Here is a 19,630-nt window from a genome sequence, read left to right as displayed (position 1 = left end):
CGAATCGGCTTCGGTCGAGGAGCTGCCTAACGGCCGGTACGTTACATCAGTGGGGTCTAACTTCCTGTGCAATATGTCCATGCTGTGGGCAAGAACCCGAAACGGCAGAGCATCTAGTCGAAAGGTGTGTTGTGACGATGCTACCAGGCGGGTTTGCGACGGTGCACGAATGCGGACCGGACTTTGCTGATTGGGTCGATCGTCATAACATAATAGTGTGAACCATAAGAAGCTGCTGCCAAAACAGCCGTTCAGTCGTTGGATTGCCTCTTGAGCCCAGACAGTCCAGATATGGCGATATACTACAGTTGGTTTCTCACTTTTTAATTTAGAGATATACGTCGGTACTAAGTGAATTGTATTATGATCAGATGTGGCTATCGGTTGTTTTCGTAGCGCTTTGTAGACGTTCTTTATATTGCTATAGCACAGATCAAGCGTGTTGTTTCCTCGTGTTTTGCAGGTGACGAACTGTTCTAGTCCAGCTATGGGCAGCTGACAGTGATTAAAATCACCAACAATAATAAGTGGACTGTCCGGGTGACGTAGTAGTAATGCTCATTTATTAATTGGTATGCTTTATCAATTTTTGCGCTAGGTGGAATATAAATATTAACATTGTCTTCTGGCACTTTTCTATTCACTTCATATCTTGTTGTTACCAACATAAGTGCCTGCTCCACTCACTTTTCTGAATTAAAAATTCACCCCATACACCGGAGCATACTCAATGTCTCAATCGTTTCTATGTTATATGTTTGTGTTGAGAATATTGGCTATTAAGCTTAACTGCTGGTCAAAATTATTCGCGATGGTGGTGTACGAACGAATCGGCGGTCTCAAGAAGTGGGTGAGAGAGGGATCTAGTAATGACTTTGGGTTTGAAACGAATATTTTTGTGTTCGTGGATAGCTCACACGGTAGAGCCACGCTCTCACCTGCCAGGCGGAGTTGTCGTACCAATAAGGTCGCAGGTTCGAACCCCACCACCGCCGCGAAAAATTTTTTATTCTCTATTGTCTTCTGGCACTTTTCTATTCACTTCATATCTTGTTGTTACCAACATAAGTGCCTGCTCCACTCACTTTTCTGAATTAAAAATTCACCCCATACACCGGAGCATACTCAATGTCTCAATCGTTTCTATGTTATATGTTTGTGTTGAGAATATTGGCTATTAAGCTTAACTGCTGGTCAAAATTATTCGCGATGGTGGTGTACGAACGAATCGGCGGTCTCAAGAAGTGGGTGAGAGAGGGATCTAGTAATGACTTTGGGTTTGAAACGAATATTTTTGTGTTCGTGGATAGCTCACACGGTAGAGCCACGCTCTCACCTGCCAGGCGGAGTTGTCGTACCAATAAGGTCGCAGGTTCGAACCCCACCACCGCCGCGAAAAATTTTTTATTCTCTATTGTCTTCTGGCACTTTTCTATTCACTTCATATCTTGTTATTAACTACGGTGACAACCCGAAACTCCCGAAGCAAGTAGTGTAGACGTAGAGACAAAGAAAGTAGTTCAATATCAGACGTGTCGATTTGATCTTTTATATTTACAATTTTACACCATCAATATCCACGTATATGCATAGACCTCCCCCTTCGGTTTTCCCTAATGACGTGTCTCTACCCTATCTGTACAAAGTAAAATGTGCCAAATCAATACTACTATCAGTGTCCATAGACGAAAGACATGTTTCCGTAAGACAAATAATGCATGGATTTTTATATTCATAATGAAACTTGGAGAGAACAGTGAGGGTGTCTATCTTATTACGAAGAGATCTAACATTGGAAAGTATTATTGAAGGGAGTGGTGGTTTAGATCCTCGTCTATGAAGTCGGTTTTTCACGCCTCCTCTTTTGCCCCTTTTCATTTTCCCATTCATTTTCTTTATTTCACTGTGGGGGAAAAACGGCTCTCTTGAAAGTAGGGATGGCTTAAGTCGAAGAAGGTATTTATTCGCGGGTGGGAATCGTTGGCATTGCACTTTGGTAAAAATCGGACAAAAATTACGACTTCGGTGATGAAAAATGACTTTGATGACAATTATGGTAAACTTTAAAATATTGTTATGAATGATTTATAACTCCCTTATTTGTGGGCCGATTTATCATTCGTGGTGTCAATTTTATTATAATAAAGTGATAGGAACTTCTGCGTTATTGTTTCTGATGCGAAATTCTTACTTTGTATTATTTAGCACCAAGAAAAATGTATGGTAAATTAAAATGGTACCCTTTTTGATCTACCGCCACCAACTATCCGTGTCAAACGTCCCCCCCAAAGTCTTCGACCAATCGCCAATCACATGCTCTCTACTAGGTCGTCCGCCAAGGTATTAGTACGCTTCTGTTATGCAAACTAGCCCTACAAGACAAAGGATGATTTTGAAAGAAAAGGATGTTGGAAGAAGACAAAGTCAAGAGGGGGGAGGGGGGGGGGGGGGCACAGGCCAGTGATCGATGTGAAAAATGACCAAATAGGTTACTTGGGCAAACAATACTAAAACTCTGATGTCCTTGGAAAAATCATCGGTTTTGATACTCACAACAATTCTAACGGACTAGGAAAAAATTTTTAAATAGATATAAATGTTAATTTAAAATTAATTATAGAAACATTATTCTCTGTGTGGCCAATTTTGGCCAAATTGGTCAGGCCAATGGTTATCTAGCCCCCACGGTAAGAATTTCGGGCGCCCGATTTCGAACAACTCTCAATCAAGGCTTTCCGAGAGTAAATAAAACGCTGTAAATGATATTTTAAGCCGTCAAATTGCCATAAATTTTATGATTGTCCATGTCGTCAGTATCGATTAAGGTAAGTATCGACGATATTTGTTCCTTTTAAAATATTTTTATTTCCGGAGGACTGAATACACAGCTGTGTTTTCAGTCCGCTGGTGGACTGAAAACACGATTCTTTTAAAACTTGAATTTGTTTATCTTAGGTTGTTTTTTTTTAGCAATTTTTTTTATTTATCAGATGATTTTCATGGTTTTTTAAATCATTGATTATATCTCAATGAGACAGGATCAGTAATAGTGGCAACTTTGGCTAGAAGTGAAAGATATACATTGTGTGTTCCGTGGGTATGTCTGTATGCGCGCGCACGCGTGCGTGCGTGTGCGTGTGAAAGTGATACGCAATAATTTAACACCTATCTCGCTAGCCGTCAAGGGAATACGTATTCATTTCCCGAGCAGTCAATTGGGTATTGTCTTTTTGTTTTTTGTTGTTGTTTTGTTAATAATGACAAATATTTAATTGCAATAAATTTGAAAACCACATTGTTGGATTCATCTTGAAAAATGGAGAAAAGTTGTCCTTATCTCATAAAAATCGGCCTAAAAATAACCTTTTTTGTGATAGATGTGATTTTGAAAATAGATTTCTCAAATTTTAGAATTTTATGATAATTTCCTTATTTTCTGGTCGATTTTCTTGATTTATATATCGATTTTTACATCTCACTGAGACGAATACGCTGATGTACTCGTTTGATTCAAAATAGTTTAAAACACAAATTTCGTTATTTGATTGCGAGTCCAGCCTTACTAATTAATTCCTGAGTGTTGATACAGTGACGCAACCATTAGATATAATATATCGTGGTCCATGCCACAGGACTTTTAGTGTTACACAACCACTCATCACTTTCGGTCAACCGTGTTCTTTGAGGTTACACAACTACGTCGCCTTTATGATGGATATGCCTGTACATAACGTACACGGAACGTGTGGGCTCTCAAACGATATGCAGCATCGGTACTACCGATTTTAAGAGATCCCGTTCATGGCCACGAAATGTGTGATGTAAGAGGCTAGATCCGGGTTTTTTTTTTTGTTTGTTTGTTTTTTTTTTGTTGGGTTTTCTTTTTTTTTTTTTTTTTTTTGGGGGGGGGGGGGGGGGGGGGTTTGTTTGTTTTCTCATTTCTCGTCTGTCGGAATGATTTCGTTAAGACTCCATTGAGTGCCAGCGAGGCGACAAACTATACTACTTTTAGAAGGCCCTGAATGCGAGGCCCCCCCCCCCCCCCCAAAAAAAAAAATAAAAAAAAAAAATCCCAGACCACTGGTTGATACAATGCGATAAGGTAAAACCTAATCAATCTTACCGACACACAAAACTAATCTTTACCATTTAACATAGTCAGATTTTTTTATTAATGGCGCGTGTTTTTCTTGTTTTTCTCAGCTGTCCCTCTATCAAAAGTTGTAAAAATTTGTGTCAACCTTTGAATCAATTTGTCTTAACTGGATATAGATTTTAGACCTTGTTGAAGCCATATATAAAAAAAAGTTTTCTTCTTTAAGACCTATAAAAAAAAACTACTTTAAAACCGCTGTACTAAAATTCGAGACTTTACACTGTAAAAAATCTTTTTAAAAAGTTACGCACCACAAAATATGACATGAATTCATGGTTTTTCCAATAAATCTTGAGTTGACACGTAGTTCCGGCTAGTGATTATGAGTTCACGTCATACTTGTTTCCGAATTTAAACAATTGGATTCAGTAGTCTGATATCACACCGCCCGGCAACGGCGGCCATCTTGGTTCTAAACAAAGAAAATCATTACTTTTTATTCTTCATGCTGGCTAGAACTTTTCATATGCATTGTGATCAGAATGTGTAAAAGTCAAAACATGATCAAATTTATGGGAGTTTTTTCCTCTGGATACGCTTTTATGCTCGCCGTAGAAGTATTTCATACGGCGTCCGCCATTGTTCCGATAGTTTAGAGCCAGTGTTACTAAGTTACCATGCGTCATTAGGAAGGAAGTGACGTTACGACTGTTGAAGAGTATTCGCTTTAACTGCAATAAACTTATAACTTATGTAGTTTGCCTTACAATTATTACATCCCTATCTTTTCTATTATTTCCTTTAAGAGCATACACAGTCATGATGTTTTACAAAGTTTGCTAGGCTAATGCATTAATATCTGAAAATGGGGATGAAACCGTGCCAGACATTGTTTCATACCAACCTTTTCAGATTTTTATCTTACAATACAACAGTGCCTGCTACCATACAATTTGTCTTTGGTGACTTCATTGCTATTAAATTGTAGATCGTATAATTTTTGTATAAGGCGGAACGAGGGTATGGGCGGGTAGGGGTGGCTTTGGCTCATTGCCCTTCAATGCAAGTGAGTGGGTGTGATTTTCATTCTCGTGTACCTCTCCCTCTTTTTGTCAATTTCTATTTCCAATACAGCGTTTACGTGGGATTGCTCTCAATCAATATTGTCTCTGTGTTTGCTTCAGTGATTTTCAATGATTAGGTTTTCTTGATGTTAATATGTAATCCAACGCAGAAGGAGAAACCCTATACACTAGTTTGTTTTACTTTGAACTTGCGAAACAGAACTGCAAGGTCACCAACGAAATCTAGATCGTCCACCAGGAGACTTCCATGTAATCATTTTAATTATTGGGAAGGTGATGTATTGAATTTCATGGTGATTAAGAAACCATAATTGTCTTGACTCCAAAATGACCAGAAAGCTGTCGACGAAGAGTCCTGCATGTCACAACAAAAATATGTTTTTATTTATGGTGGTCATTTTATCTGGAGTGCCAGAGTGTTATGCGAATCAATTATTTCACTTTCACTAGGTACCACAGGCGAGCGCCGTGAATCGGTGGAAAGTTGTTATCGATGGCGTTGATCGTGGAAAACTCTCCACTTTACCTCACAATATCTCAACTTCTAATGCTCGAAACAAAATACAATTTGTTTTATTTTAAAGATCAACTTCTGATCTTTGTAATGCATCTTAAAACATACTTTTGCGATTAAAAAGAGTTTCATAATCAATCGCGAACGAGACCCGGTTTTAGATAATTTTGCCTAGCGGATCGCGAGAAAATTTCGAGGTCGCGATTTTCTCTTTTCATTCACGTTGTGAAAATCAAGGTTGTGCCGCGGAGAATTGGCGTATGATGCTAAGAATAGTATCATTAGAAAGGGCAAAACTTCCTCTTTCTTTTGACACTTCCTGCCCCGATATCAGATTCAAAATGGCGGAGCGAGTGGCGAGGAAAGCACATTGTCGTGCTATTTTTAACATTTTTAAATACTTTTAGCGATGTCCGCTCACGTCTGTTTAAATAAGCAGAGAGCTTAATGTTCCAGCTTTATTTTGATATCAAATACAACCAAATCGGATGAATTTTCACGGCACAATGAAAAAAATAAACCCGCTGGTGAAAAGAACCTAGTCCAGGGTTGCCAGTTTGGCATTTTAAATGCCAGATTCCAAAAATCTGGCATTTTTGAAAACCGTTTGGCATTAGAAAAATCATTTGGCATTTGGCATTTTCATTTGGCATTTTCTTTTCTTGTATATTATACTTCAAATGACACCTTTTCTCAACCGTGGTGTAGTGGTTTAGCACTCCACTTAGTAGTCAGTAGGTAAAAAATACCCAACAGGAAATTTAGTATAATTCAAAAAAAGAAAAGAAAAGAAAACATGCAAGCCACCAGGATATGATAGTAAATTGTCTATCAAAAGTGACTAGTTTTCTTAGTGGGGGTGGGAGTCAACAGACTTTGGTATTTTTTTTGGGAGTGTTTTGGCATTTTTTGAGTCTTCCCCTGGCATTTGTTGAAAAATAATCTGGCAACCCTGACCTAGTCGGGGGGGGGGGGTGGGGGGGGGTGGGGGGTGGGGGGGGGGGGGGGGTTCGTTTATTAGTTTATCATCAAACAAGTTGATTGGGCTTTATTTGTTTTTATTGCATCATACTATACCTGACCTGGGGCTTGCTTTATTTTTTAAAAACAGATTGAGAGCTGCAGAGGTGGTTTATTTTCTCTTTCTTTCCCTCCTCTCAATTACATTCATTGTTTTGTGGTTTAATCAGTTTCTGGTATGCAAGGTATTTACCGGACAGATTCTATGTTAAATTGATTGTATATGGCTTTGTCTGAAAGAGCTTGAGAAGTTAATTCATTTGGTATAAGTTATGTTTGTATGTCTTTTGTTGACGATTTTCTATGAATTTTTAAAGGTATCTAATATTTTTAGTTATGCCTAATATTGAATTTCTATCCAAAATCCTTAAAAATTTTTGGATGCCATTGATAATATGTTGAGATGCTTTTGCTTCTATTGGATAGAGATAAGAATGACGAGTAATTTGATGTAAAGTATGTCATCCTATCTTTATTAGTTATTTTTTTGTTAATATTTTGATTTTGTGTATTTTCAGTATATTGACACCATTTTTTCCATGCCGTAATTTTGAGCTTGGCAGTGACCTTCGGCTCAATTATAGAGCAATTACTATTTTCTCCACATTAACAAAAAAAATTAGGCTAAGAATTTATATACTTTTTTGCAAAGATATTGAGTTTGAGTAGTATACATGTTCATTTTTTTTATCTATGAGGCTCCAAATATGGGTCCCTGGGCCTATATTTCCCATTTTTTTATATTTTGATGCTGTTTCTGTCATATTTGAGGATGGTTTCATTTAAGTATCATTGTTTTTTCATCTTAATATCTGCTTTTATTTTGTTTTATGATTGCATGTTTATGCAAAAAATGTTTATTTTAAATGTTATATAACCAACTTTTTTGTTTATGGCGTCATAAAGTCGGCAAAAAATGCGTAACCGGAATATGTGGGAAAAAATTGTAAGTTCAGTAAAATTCATTTTATCATATTTCATTTATTTGTTGACGGATTTTCATAATTCTTTTTGTGTTGTTCATTAATTTCAAAGCACTTTACAGTGGTTTAACTCTTTTTATGATAGCTCAATTTTGAAATTTTCGCTTGTGGTACCTACTTTCACAAACCTAAGCGTCCTTTCACAAACTCAATGAATTTTACAAAGACTCGTGAATACCATTTCAAGAAATCACCTTAGTATAATTTTCAGATTGTCAATTTGGTTTAATGATGATGATAATAATAATATTATTATTAATAATAATAATAATAATAATAAATAATAATAATAATAATAATAATAATAATAATAATAATAATAATATATAATAATAATAATAATAATAATAAAATAATAATAATAATAATAATAATAATAATAATAATAATTAATAATAATAATAATAATAATAATAATAATAATAATAATAGAGAGCAGCTATTTTTAGATTGAGTGCGCTCCGCTTCGGAAAGAAAATACGTCGGTTACGAATGACAGAGGCAAAAAGTGTCATGTTGCCATTGACACTGGCTTTTTTTTTTTTTTTTTTTTTAAACTATAAGATAAGTGCAGATCGTCGACAGTACACAATTTTGTGAGTAAAAACTTTTTTTTAAAAATTGAATCTATCGGTTCCGTTATTGAGAGTGAACGAGAAATACTCCGTAATCAAAGGGTTTGCGTCAAAGAACAACAAAATAAATTATTAGAAAATATTATATTGGAGACAAAAGTTATTATGTTGACATTGCAATTGACTGAAATAATGTGATTAATCAGAACACACTTCCTCTTTTGTGTAATTTTTTTTTTTTTTAATTTTAATTTTTATTTTTTTTTTTATTTATTTTTTTTTGGGGGGGGGGGGGAGGGGTTGTTTTGTTTTGTTTTTTTATTTTTTTATTGGGGGGGGGGGGGGGGTTAGTTCAATTTCTTTGAGTTTCAATCTCGGTCTATAACAGTCAACAGTCAATATCGCGTGAATCGCTAATTTCCAGTTTGGAAATATTTTGCGTTGTAAATATGAAGGGTGTGTATCTTTCTCATCTTCGTGTAGTAGAGAGGTGATGTTACCCGCACAAAATAACCGAATTAGTCGGCCACTTACAACGCCCACTTCTAGGCAAGTGACTAGCTACTCCGAGAGTAGAAAGCGTTAATGAAATCCGATTTTTTTTTTTTAAACACTTGCTTCGCTGGCTTAAGACTAGCTAGTCATTTACTAGACAAGTAAATTATTAAATCTAGTCTTCGTTCATGAAAACGGGCCCAGGAGACAAATTCATTGATTTCTCTTTGTATTGACTCTCGTTGCCGTATTCATGCAATATTACGCCTTGTAGACTGGTGTTCGTGTCGTCTGCAAATTTTAACTCATTTAACCCTAACACCGACTGTCTCGGTATTTGGCAGATGCTACCTTTAGCCCATCATTATTTCCGTTTTCTAAGACAAGTTACATACGTATTATGAATGCTGCTGTCTTTAATCTTTAAAAAATGGTAGCTGTGGCTGAATAAAACTAGACTATGCACAAACATACCAAGTTTCTTTAGGACTGAGCAACTGAAAAGTATAAAAACCCTCCAGGGCGAAGGGGGGGGGGGGGGGGCAACATGGAATTAAAGGCCAGGGTTGAGTGAGTTTATATAGGGGCACGGGTATTTGAGCTTTGGCAATCGTTTATGTAAATGAACAACATTCTGGCAACAAAATACGGTATGGTTTGAACATAACAAAACAAAAACAAAAGCACGGACATGTAAAATATCATGGTACAAAGCAATACAACAGTCAATGCAAATATCGAAAGGGGAAATGGGGAGGGGAGAGAGAGAGAGAGGGAGAGAGAGAGAGAGAGAGAGAGAGAGAGAGAGAGAGAGAGAGAGAGAGAGAGAGAGAGGGGGGGGGGGAAATGGAACACATGACCGGAAAAAGGCCTAAAAAAGCTTACGGATGGATCTAACAAATCAGAGTCAGAGGCTCTGGAAAGAACGCAACAACAGTAGCGATGGCCAGAACGACAAAAACATGGAAAAGTAGGATGAGTCGAGGAGTAAAGATTAATCACTTTTTTTACAGATCTCTCATCCACGCAAGTTATAAACAGCTTTACCGACCCAGGACACATATATGTCGCAAAATCATTTTTTGAAACAAAATAACTGCACGAATGAAGAGAAACTTTAACAATCTTACGGTCATAATTAACAACAAGATTAGCAACATTGTGCGCGCTCTGTTCTCTCATTTGGGTGTGAATGCTGGGAAATCATAATTATACAATTGAATAATGAGAACGCAGAATTAAAGAAGAGAAACTTCGGGATAAAATATCATGGAAGGATAAAATAAGAAACAAAGAGGTGATTTCTCAAGCTCAAACTGGCACAAAGCCAAATATCATTAAGGTGATCAGAATAAAGCTAATGAGATTTCTGGCTCACGGGAAGAATGATAATAATTTGTAGAAACAGTTTGACATGGGGTGGGTCCTGATAGCTCAGTTGGTAGAGCACTTGCTTCACATACAAGGGGACCAGGTGTGATCCTGGGAGTCGAAGTTTCCCACCCAGCGGTAAATAGGTAGTAAGGTCTGTTGGATATGGTGGTAAGTACTTTGCGATAGATAGCGTCTTATCAAAAGATTATCAAAAGCTATTGTCCATTTAGCGCTTAAGAACCGGGATAAACTCTAGCTCCATTGGCACACTGGCTATGAGGGACTAACAAGCAAAAAATAGAGGGTCGTAGCTGGAGACAACCGAAAAATACGAGGTCACATTATGCGGGTGACAGGTATCAGGACGATAGACGTGGATTTCTTGAAGTGAGCTGATTACAGAGAGAAGTAGAGACATAATCGTCAATGTCTCTAAAAAAATTTTTAAAAAACAAAACAAAAACAAAAACAAACAATAATTGACATTTGGTGTTACCGTTTGAGCAGCACTAACCGGATGAATTATATCATCATCATCATCATGGCTTATCCCTTCTGGACGTGGCCTACGCAACTGTTGCCAACCGAAACAAACTTCTGTTCAGCGCCAATCTTCCACATTCAGTATTCAGTCACTGGCTTACGCATCCATTCGTTGGTGTCTTGTGATCATCTTATTTTTGGTCTCCTTCTCCCTCTTTTTCCATTTTTCTATTTCCATTACAACTTTGAAAACACAACGATTTCCATATTTAACATAATGTAGTGCCATGCCCCCACAATAACCTCTCTTGATATGCCCCCCCCCCCCCACCCCCCACGTCTGGTGTTTCATTCATTGTGTTTTGTTGACAAAGGGTAACCCCGAAACGTATATGACATGTCTTCGTTAATTAAATTTAAGCCTCCGTTCAATTTGACTATGTTATTTAGTCTGATAACCGAGCACTGGGCTTGACCATTGTTATAATGGTGTTGGTTCGAGAGTACTGTAATTTCCATTACATTAATGAGACCGTAACACAAGGGGAAAATAATATACCCATCTGTTGTAAGACCAGAAATTTTGTATATTTATTGACTTAGAGACAGCGGCTATGACAAAGAAACAAGACTTCTAAAAGTTGAGGCGGCAGAATTTATGATGTTAACATGGTCACTTGGCTGGACAAGAAGATCAGAAATGGACGGATTAGAAGGTTGACTGATGTAAAGAATGTATCGATAAAAATGAGAGAAAATAGATTGAGGTGGTTTGGATGTGTTCGCTTGGCTAAGAAACTCACAACATTGCCACCCGGAAATAAGTATAATGGACCAACACACAAAATTATGTGAATCCTTGAACGTTTTTGTCAGATAAAATGTAGAACTAACAAGTACAAATCAACGTTCGTTCCCTCAGCAATAAAATGTTGAATATTTCATATGGTACAGCAAAACCAAGGATTGATGCGTTGACTGATTGACTGATTAATCTATTTATTGTTAGATTAATTGACCAATTGATAATGATGATAATATTTGGTGTCGAATTGTCACAAATGTAACGAATTGAAAATGAAATGAATATGTTTATGTTGTGTATATCGCACACGCGAAAGAAAGAGAGGAAGAGAGGGAGAGAGAGAGAGAGAGAGAGAGAGAGAGAGAGAGAGAGAGAGAGAGAGAGAGAGAGAGCGAGAGAGCGAGAGACAGACAGACACACACACACAGACAGACAGAGAGAGAGAGAGAGAGAGAGAGAGAGAGAGAGAGAGAGAGAGAGAGAGAGAGAGAGAGTAGGAGTGTAATATCTCTGTTCATTGTTATAGTTATCATATAACGTTATAACAAGTGTAACTAAGTGACAAATTGCCATATTTATGGACAATAAAGATCTATTATTATTATTATTATTATTATTATTATTATTATTATTATTATTATTTATTATTATTATTATTATTATTATTATTATTATTATTATGTTTATAGTCTGGTTAATATTGAAAATTACTCATAACAATGGATGGCAAAAAACAAAACAAAAAACCAAAATAAAACAAACACCCCCACCCCAAAAAAAACACAAAAACAAAAACAAACCAAAAACAAACAAAGACCTGAGTGACGTCAACTTCGTTATATCTATAGATGTCAGACCTGCATTATATGTACACGTCGGTAACTACCATTAGCATTTTTACTAGATGATAATGGTAACTACCCATATAACTTTTATTGCAACGATCTTAAAAATAGAATGGCACCAAGGAGGGCTTTACTGTCCTTGAATGATACTTTGTGCTGGTGATATCTATGGCCGACGTGCACATATTTGCAGGCCTGATAACCGAATGCAATTATGGGCTTGATTTAATTAACATGGACAATAGTTTGCGTTGGTTTGAGACTATTTCCATTACAACTTTGAAAACACAACGATTTCCATATTTAACATAATGTAGTGCCATGCCCCCAGTTGTTTGTTAAGTAAATTAACCTCGTAAACAAAGGGGGAAAAAAAAAAAGGAATGGTAAATTCGCTCAACCAACCGGCAGTCGGCAGCACGCTAGGTTATAATTGACATTTTGGCATTTATATGCCAAATTTCTTTCTTGTTTTTTTTTTTCCTTCTTTTTTCTATCTTAAAAACAAAAATATATATATCATAATATTTTACTATCGTATTAAAAGATCTAGTTTCTTTCTTTCCTTATTTTATTTTCAAATTTTCAATATTAATTGATGAGTTAATTTTCAAATGCTTTCAAGAAGTCTTCTTAGCAAACCGAAACAAAATAATGCCAAAACAAGCTCACAGTTGCGTTCGGAAAATGGTAGCGCTGTGGCACGTTGGTTAAGAAATATTCAAGGCAGCGGGATTAATCCAAACCACGCCTACCAAAAATCAGTTTCATTGTGATAACCATATTGACTTTTTTTCTATTTAGAAACGAAGAAAAGTTTATTATCTGTCTTAACCGGATTGAATTGAAAAGGCATTATGACAGGGTGAAAATTCTCAATTGTTTAAAAATAATGTCAAAATAAATTTGGAGGCCTCCAAAGGTTATCTGATTCTGGCATGTTTTGCAAAGCCATCTGGTATATCCTTTTCAAGATGGCGTCCAAATCAGAGAAAGAATTCAATAAAAACAGGCATTTGCATTTATCAAACCTTCCTCCAAGTACCGAAGGGGTAAAGCAATATATTTTATTTTATATTTATGATTTTTGTATGGATGATTGTATTTTATTAATTTCATTGTTGTGCGATCTTGATTACGCCCCCAGATGGAGCCAACTTGAATTATAATTTTACTTTCGCAGTGGCACTTTCTCACTCTGCGCTACGACGGCTGCATTCTCATTCACGGTCACGGCGGGGAGGCTCCTAGTGCTAAGGGAAACAACTAACCACAAGAAAAAATACAACCTAGTACCTTTAACTAACCTTAATAGGAAAAACAAACACTCTATCGCCTATCACCTTTATTACTACTAACCCTAATATCCTCAAACCTCGGGTTCGAGCTAACCTAGAGTTAGAGGCAGAGGAGGAAAAAGGCAGTGTCTACAGGTACATGGTAACCGGGCACCTAGCCTCAGGATCTACGTACATGATAGCTCTGGTAACTGGTTTGCCGCTACAATACAAGCAATGGATGGACCTTGCTCTGTATGTGTGTGCGCGCGCCGCGTGGGTGTGTGTTATTTTAACAAATCTAACAATACAATTTAACCCATTAATTAAAGGCGAGATTCAATGTTACCGTGTACGTAGATCCTGAGGCTAGGTGCCCGGTTAGTAACGAAAATAATGATACCAAAATATCTGCGATATTCCTCTTTATAACGAAGTTATGCATCTTTAATTGAACCTCCCTAAAACTTTTAGTAAAAGCGAATGGCAATTTCCAGTCATAACTTTCTTATGATGGGTGAGTTGGGTCACAATTTGACTCCCACTGCTGCTGCTCACTAAACTGCCTAAAGATACCGTGTACGTAGACACTCCGATAGAAAAAAAAGCCTAGGACTACTAGGACTGCTTTGCACTACCTTTCAATACTTCAACAAATCAAAATGGTGGCCGAGAATCATAACAATGGTCAAATTAGGAAATTTTAAACTTTCACAAACCTATCAAAGTTTGTTCTACAGTCTACAGTTTTTAAAATGCTTCTATATGATGACAAATTTAATAAATGAATGCCTGACAAAAGATCCACGGTGAAAATACAAATTGAAAGAAATGCTAGCGCTAGGAGCTTTCGGAAGGTCGCCCCATGGCGGTGCACTAAACTATTCGAAAACTAAAACTGAAATGTAGTCAGACTACGTTCACAACAGTGTGGGATCCTTATCAGCAAGGTCACATCAAGAAAATCGGAACAAGTTCAAAGGGCAGCTTCGAAATTTCGAGGTTTGTCACCAACAATTACTTGTGCGAACCAGGATGCGTTACTGAGGCCCTGAAATTGTTGCAGTGGAAAACACTGGAAAGTAGGCGGAAAGAAAAACGCCTCCAACTTCTACACAGAACAGTACGTTCCAACAAAACAGCAGAATTTCACAAAACAACACTGTACATCCACAAGAAATTATCATAGTCATAGCAGTAAGTTCACAACCCCAACACACAGAACCAACAAATATAAAAACAGTTTCTTCCCAAGAACCATCAAGAATGGAACACTCTCCCACCAGAAATCCTAGATATTACCAACAACAACAAATTTGGTCAACTATTAAACATTTATCTTTCAACTCAATAACACTATAATGGAGAATGTCAATACATAATTGTATAAAATCTGCAGTGATGGGCAATCCGCCTTTTGCAGATGAAGACGTTGAACTTGAACTTGAACTACAGTGCAGCACGAAAATTTCGAAATAATGGAAATCTCAGAAATGTCTAAATTTCCCGTTTTTAATCTATATTCATATTTAGCCATCACACACGAAAATCTAACACATTCAGACATAGGAAGTCTAGAGCGAAGCCTGAAGCCTTTACATTTCTTGACTTGTGCAACCCTTATTAAGTTAAAATCCTCAAATTGCTGACGATCTATTTAAAACCATAAAAAAATTAACGGGAGGCCTTTCGAAACATGGATCTTTTGTCAGGCATTCATTTTTCGAGGTGGCAATTCGGATTCGAAACTCCAATGTGCTTGCGCATACAGAGGGGAGGATGGCACAGTGTGGGCAGTAGGTAGAGGGTGGAAGTGATAAAGAAATAGAAAAAGGGTTCAGAAGAAATTCAGTTTTGCCCATATCACACTGACTCAGCCCATACCCCTACTTTGGACTGTAGAAGGATTGTTGCCCATCTCTCACTATCAGAATATGTAATTTTTAAATTATTTATTTTTGTCCTGATTCTATTTGGACATTTAGTTATGTGTTAGAAAAGCTTTCCATTTATATCAAAGTTACTTTGACTGACTTTTGTTATTATTATTATTACTTTTGAAGAGTTTTAACTCTTTTCTTTATAATTTCTATCTGGAGTTTCAATTGAGCAATGATTTTGTCTTTCTCGTCAAATAAATCGGAATTAGACTACCTGTTGATTGTTGCTAATATTGTAATTTTGGTTTGCATTAGTTTTATATAATTATCAGTAATTAAAATATTTAAAAAAATAAAAACTATAGGGAGACTATTCAGGTTGAGTCAGAATAATTTATTGATTGCACATGCGCATTGGAATTTGAGTCCGAAAAGACACAGGAGACTATTCAGACCGAATAGCTGCAGCCTTCATTGATTCAATTTGTTAATATACCATAGTAGTAACATTTTAAAAACCTTGATAAATTAGTGAAAGTTTAAAATTTCCTAATATGACCATTGTTTTGGTTGTCCGCTGCCATTTTTTTTTTTTTGTTTTTTAATATCAGGCCTCGAAGTGGGCCGGGAAAACCGGGAAAAGCCGGGAACTTTATTTTGAAATTTCCCGACCGGGAAAAGCCGGGAAAATCGGTGAAAATTGTCTGGGGCCGGGAAAAAGCCGTGAGAAAAATTTAGGTGAACAACAACCCAACATGTATTCTTCCTGCGAACGATCGGCTTAGAGCATGGCAGCAGCCTCTTATGGTTTCCTCACACTACTAGGCCCTATGTTATGACGATCGACCCAATCAGCAAAGTCCGGTCTGAATTCGTAGAGTACACAGACTATTACCATGTTTCCTGTGCATGACGTAATTAAAGTGGTTTAGAGTCATCGCTGAAACACTGGAAGACGGCAATGGGATAGTTGCGTCAGTTGTTGAATAAATTATCCAGGCACGGTTGATAAGTAAAAAAACCAAATTATGTTGTAGTTACATTTGAAACAAACAAAGTATATCACTGATCTCGTCTCATTGAGATATAAAGAATGATATAAAAATCAAGAAAATCGGCCGATAAATAAAAAAGTTGCTAAAAAAATCAAAAATAAACAAAAGCAATTTTTAAAATCGAATTTATTCGTAAAACAGTTGGTTTTCAACCGATTTTTCTGAAACAAGGACCAATGTTGTTCTTTTTTCAAGCCGATTTCAACAATGTGACTTTCAAATTCCTCAGAATTATATTTTTTACTTTTAGATTTTAGCTTTTAGGCCTACTCAAAAAGGTGTTATATTCCTTGCCACTTGCACAACAATAGCGTAATACATCGACGGCGAGAAGCGTCTTTGTTTCGACCAGCCGGTTCGGTTAGATAGCCTGTGATTGGTCAAAGACTTAAAGACGCTTGATTCACTCAGTTGACTCATCATTGTCGACAAGACAAGAGTGATAGAAACACACATCCCTCCCCTCATCTTAGTAGTGTGTGTTTTTTTGTTTTTTTTTGTGTGTTTTTGACTTGGTCATGAATGCGATTGTTAGCTAAGCTAAGAAAGACGGTCGACGTCCTTGGGCTACTTTAATTAATTTTCGTGACTTGTTATTCAATTATTTGGAGATGGCAGATTAAGGTCGTTTGCTCATTGTAATTTGTACTAAGTTTGTTTTGTCTGTCTCTAGATTAACTAGCTTTATTTCATTCATGTGCAATTCAATAAGTAGGCCACAAGTCTTTGGACGCTACTTTCTCATAGTAATATTCAAATGTCTTTTTCTCTCTATTGATTTCTCTTCTCTTTGTCTCTTTTCTCCCCATTTCTCTCTCTCTCTCTCTCTCTCTCTCTCTCTCTCTCTCTCTCTCTCTCTCTCTCTCTCTCTCTCTCTCTCTCTATCTGTCTCTCTCTTTTTTAAAATATTTTTTTTGCATGTTGTAGGAGGCCTAGACTTTACAGAAATACGTCCAAGTGTTAATAGCCAGAGTCAATATATTTCTTTCTCTCAGTCTCACCCACTCTCTTTTTCACTCACATCTCTCTCTCTCTCTCTCTCTCTCTCTCTCTCTCTCTCTCTCTCTCTCTCTCTCTCTCTCTCTCTCTCTCTCTCTCTCTCTCTCTCTCTCTCTCTCTCTTTTTTTTCCTTTTTTTTTTCCCACGGATGGTGTAGGCTTAGATACTGGATGGCTTGTTATAGTAATATGTACTACGAGTCAATAATTTCCCCCTCTTTTGATTCTCTCTCTCTCTCTCTCTCTCTCTCTCTCTCTCTCCTCTCTCTCTCTCTCTCTCTCTCTCTCTCTCTATATATATATATATATATATATATATATATATATATATATATAGGTAGTGGTAACTGGTCTAGAATTGATGAATATGCTTGAAAATTACTACCTTAAAATTTTCCCTAGAGCCTGGAAAAAACCGGGAAAAAGCAGGGAAAAATATTTTCCTGAATCACTTCTAGGCCTGTAATATTGAAAGGTGGTGCAAAGCAGTCCCAGGCTGTTTTTTTCTATTACTATTAGGGTTAGTTATAGGTCTTAGTAAAAGTGCTAGGTTGTTTAAGGTACTATGTTAAATTTTTTCTTAGGATTAGTTGAGGGAATATTTCTGTTGTTTCCTTTAGCATGAGAAGCTTTTGGAAGGCCTCCCAAATTAACTAGTGCCTTTTAAAAATAGTTTAAATTTAAAGGCATATGCTTTCTCCTGAAAAAAAAAACATCTGGACAATTTTTAAGACAACACCATCGCCTATGATTACTAATCAAATTTGAATAAACAATATTTGTATGTAGGCAATGTAGGAAGTGTCAATTGCTACGGAGTGAGTCTTTGGTAGTTGATGATTCATCAACTAATGACTAAAAAGGAGTTACATTTGAACTCTTCAGGTGCATGCAGTGATTTTAGTCGAGCCTCGAATGGCGCGTGTGCGAATCTTGTATTCGTTGTCAATCGCTGTGATTAGGTCTGAATTCAAACCAGTCGGCATTTGTTTTTAATTTTTATAAGTCTTCAGGAATTTGAAGATGAGTTAGATCCATATAACACTAAAATTACTGTTGTTTTCTGGTCCAAACTTCAGATTGAGTGGAAAAAGCGATGGATTTTTTTTAAAAAGTAGGATTTCCTATGTCATCATAGGGCAATAAAAGATTTCTGGCAATAACATCAGTCCATGGCAGTTTAGAAAATAATTGATTTACCAACTGGCATGGTCTGTGACAAAAAGTGGAGAGATAGAGAGAAGAAAAGGAGAAAATGAGTAAATGAAAGTGAGGCAGAGATAGAGGAGAAAATCTGACAAAATGAGAGTACTAGTATTACAGGCCTGTAAATTTGCCCGGCACTGCGCCGAAAAAATAAAAAAAATAAAACATTTTCATTTTGTTTCACAGTCTATTGAATTGGTAAAAAATTCTAAGAAAATATTCCGGGAAATGGGGATCTTTGCTCATGTTATATTGAAAAAGCTTCGGCTTAAGAGGGACATTGTCCCCATGACCCCCTACCAGGGCTCCGCCCTGGACCCAGACCCAAATGTCTCGTGGATTTTCAGGCAATTTTTTTTCGGTTGCAGATGCAGGCCTGGTATTAACACGCTCCGTGGTCCGTGGCAGTTAATAGTTGATTTACAAACTGGCATGGTCCATGGCAAAAAGAGAACATGAGAGAGAGATAGTTGATTTACCAACATGCATGGCCCCTGCTAAAAAGAGGAAATGAGAGAGAGAGAGAGAGAGGGTATTAATATTAATGACATCATTCCGTGGCAGTTTATAGTAGATAGTTGACGATTTACCAACTGGCTGTAGTTAAAAAGACTAAATGAGTGAGAGAGAAAGGAGAAAGAATGAAAAGAGAAAACGAGAGTATTATTAATATAAATAACAACATTCTGTAACAATATTATCGCTCCGTGACTGTTAATTGTAAATTGGGGAGGAGTGTTATCAATATAATGGGACCTTATGGAAACCACTCACGTTTACTATGTTTACATTCTTCTTCATATTCTTTGTAAAATACTCAAAATGGAAATCTCAAACAAATAGGCCCAGTCCCAACTTGTTTGAGATTTCTGTGCTGTACTGTTAGTAGTCTGGTTCCAACCTCTTGATTAGCCATAGGCAGAGTGAAGCACTAGTTTG

At 36.8% G+C, this 19,630-nt stretch overlaps 1 protein-coding gene across 3 annotated transcripts in view; it reads left to right on the top strand.

The window, feature by feature from the left end:
* The first annotated feature begins 13,174 nt into the window (after positions 1-13,174).
* The window catches only part of LOC144974921 (uncharacterized), a 37,029-nt gene continuing 30,573 nt past the window's right edge, over positions 13,175-19,630 (top strand). For 2 of the 3 annotated variants that reach the window (XR_013645833.1, XM_078918434.1), the window contains exon 1: positions 13,175-13,327. Coding sequence is in view for 1 of the 3 variants with exons in the window: in XM_078918434.1 (XP_078774560.1) it covers positions 13,214-13,327 (114 nt within the window). In the remaining 2 variants the exon portion in view is untranslated. Of the gene's footprint in view, positions 13,328-17,026; positions 17,112-19,630 lie in introns of those variants that run through there. The other variant, XM_078918443.1, reaches the window with a different exon arrangement.

The sequence above is a fragment of the Berghia stephanieae genome, chromosome 1 (assembly GCF_034508935.2).
Source record: "Berghia stephanieae isolate SIO BIC M18660-M18661 chromosome 1, UCSD_Bste_1.3, whole genome shotgun sequence".
NCBI classification, from domain to species: domain Eukaryota; kingdom Metazoa; phylum Mollusca; class Gastropoda; order Nudibranchia; family Aeolidiidae; genus Berghia; species Berghia stephanieae.
This window is presented reverse-complemented; position numbering and strand designations above follow the sequence as displayed.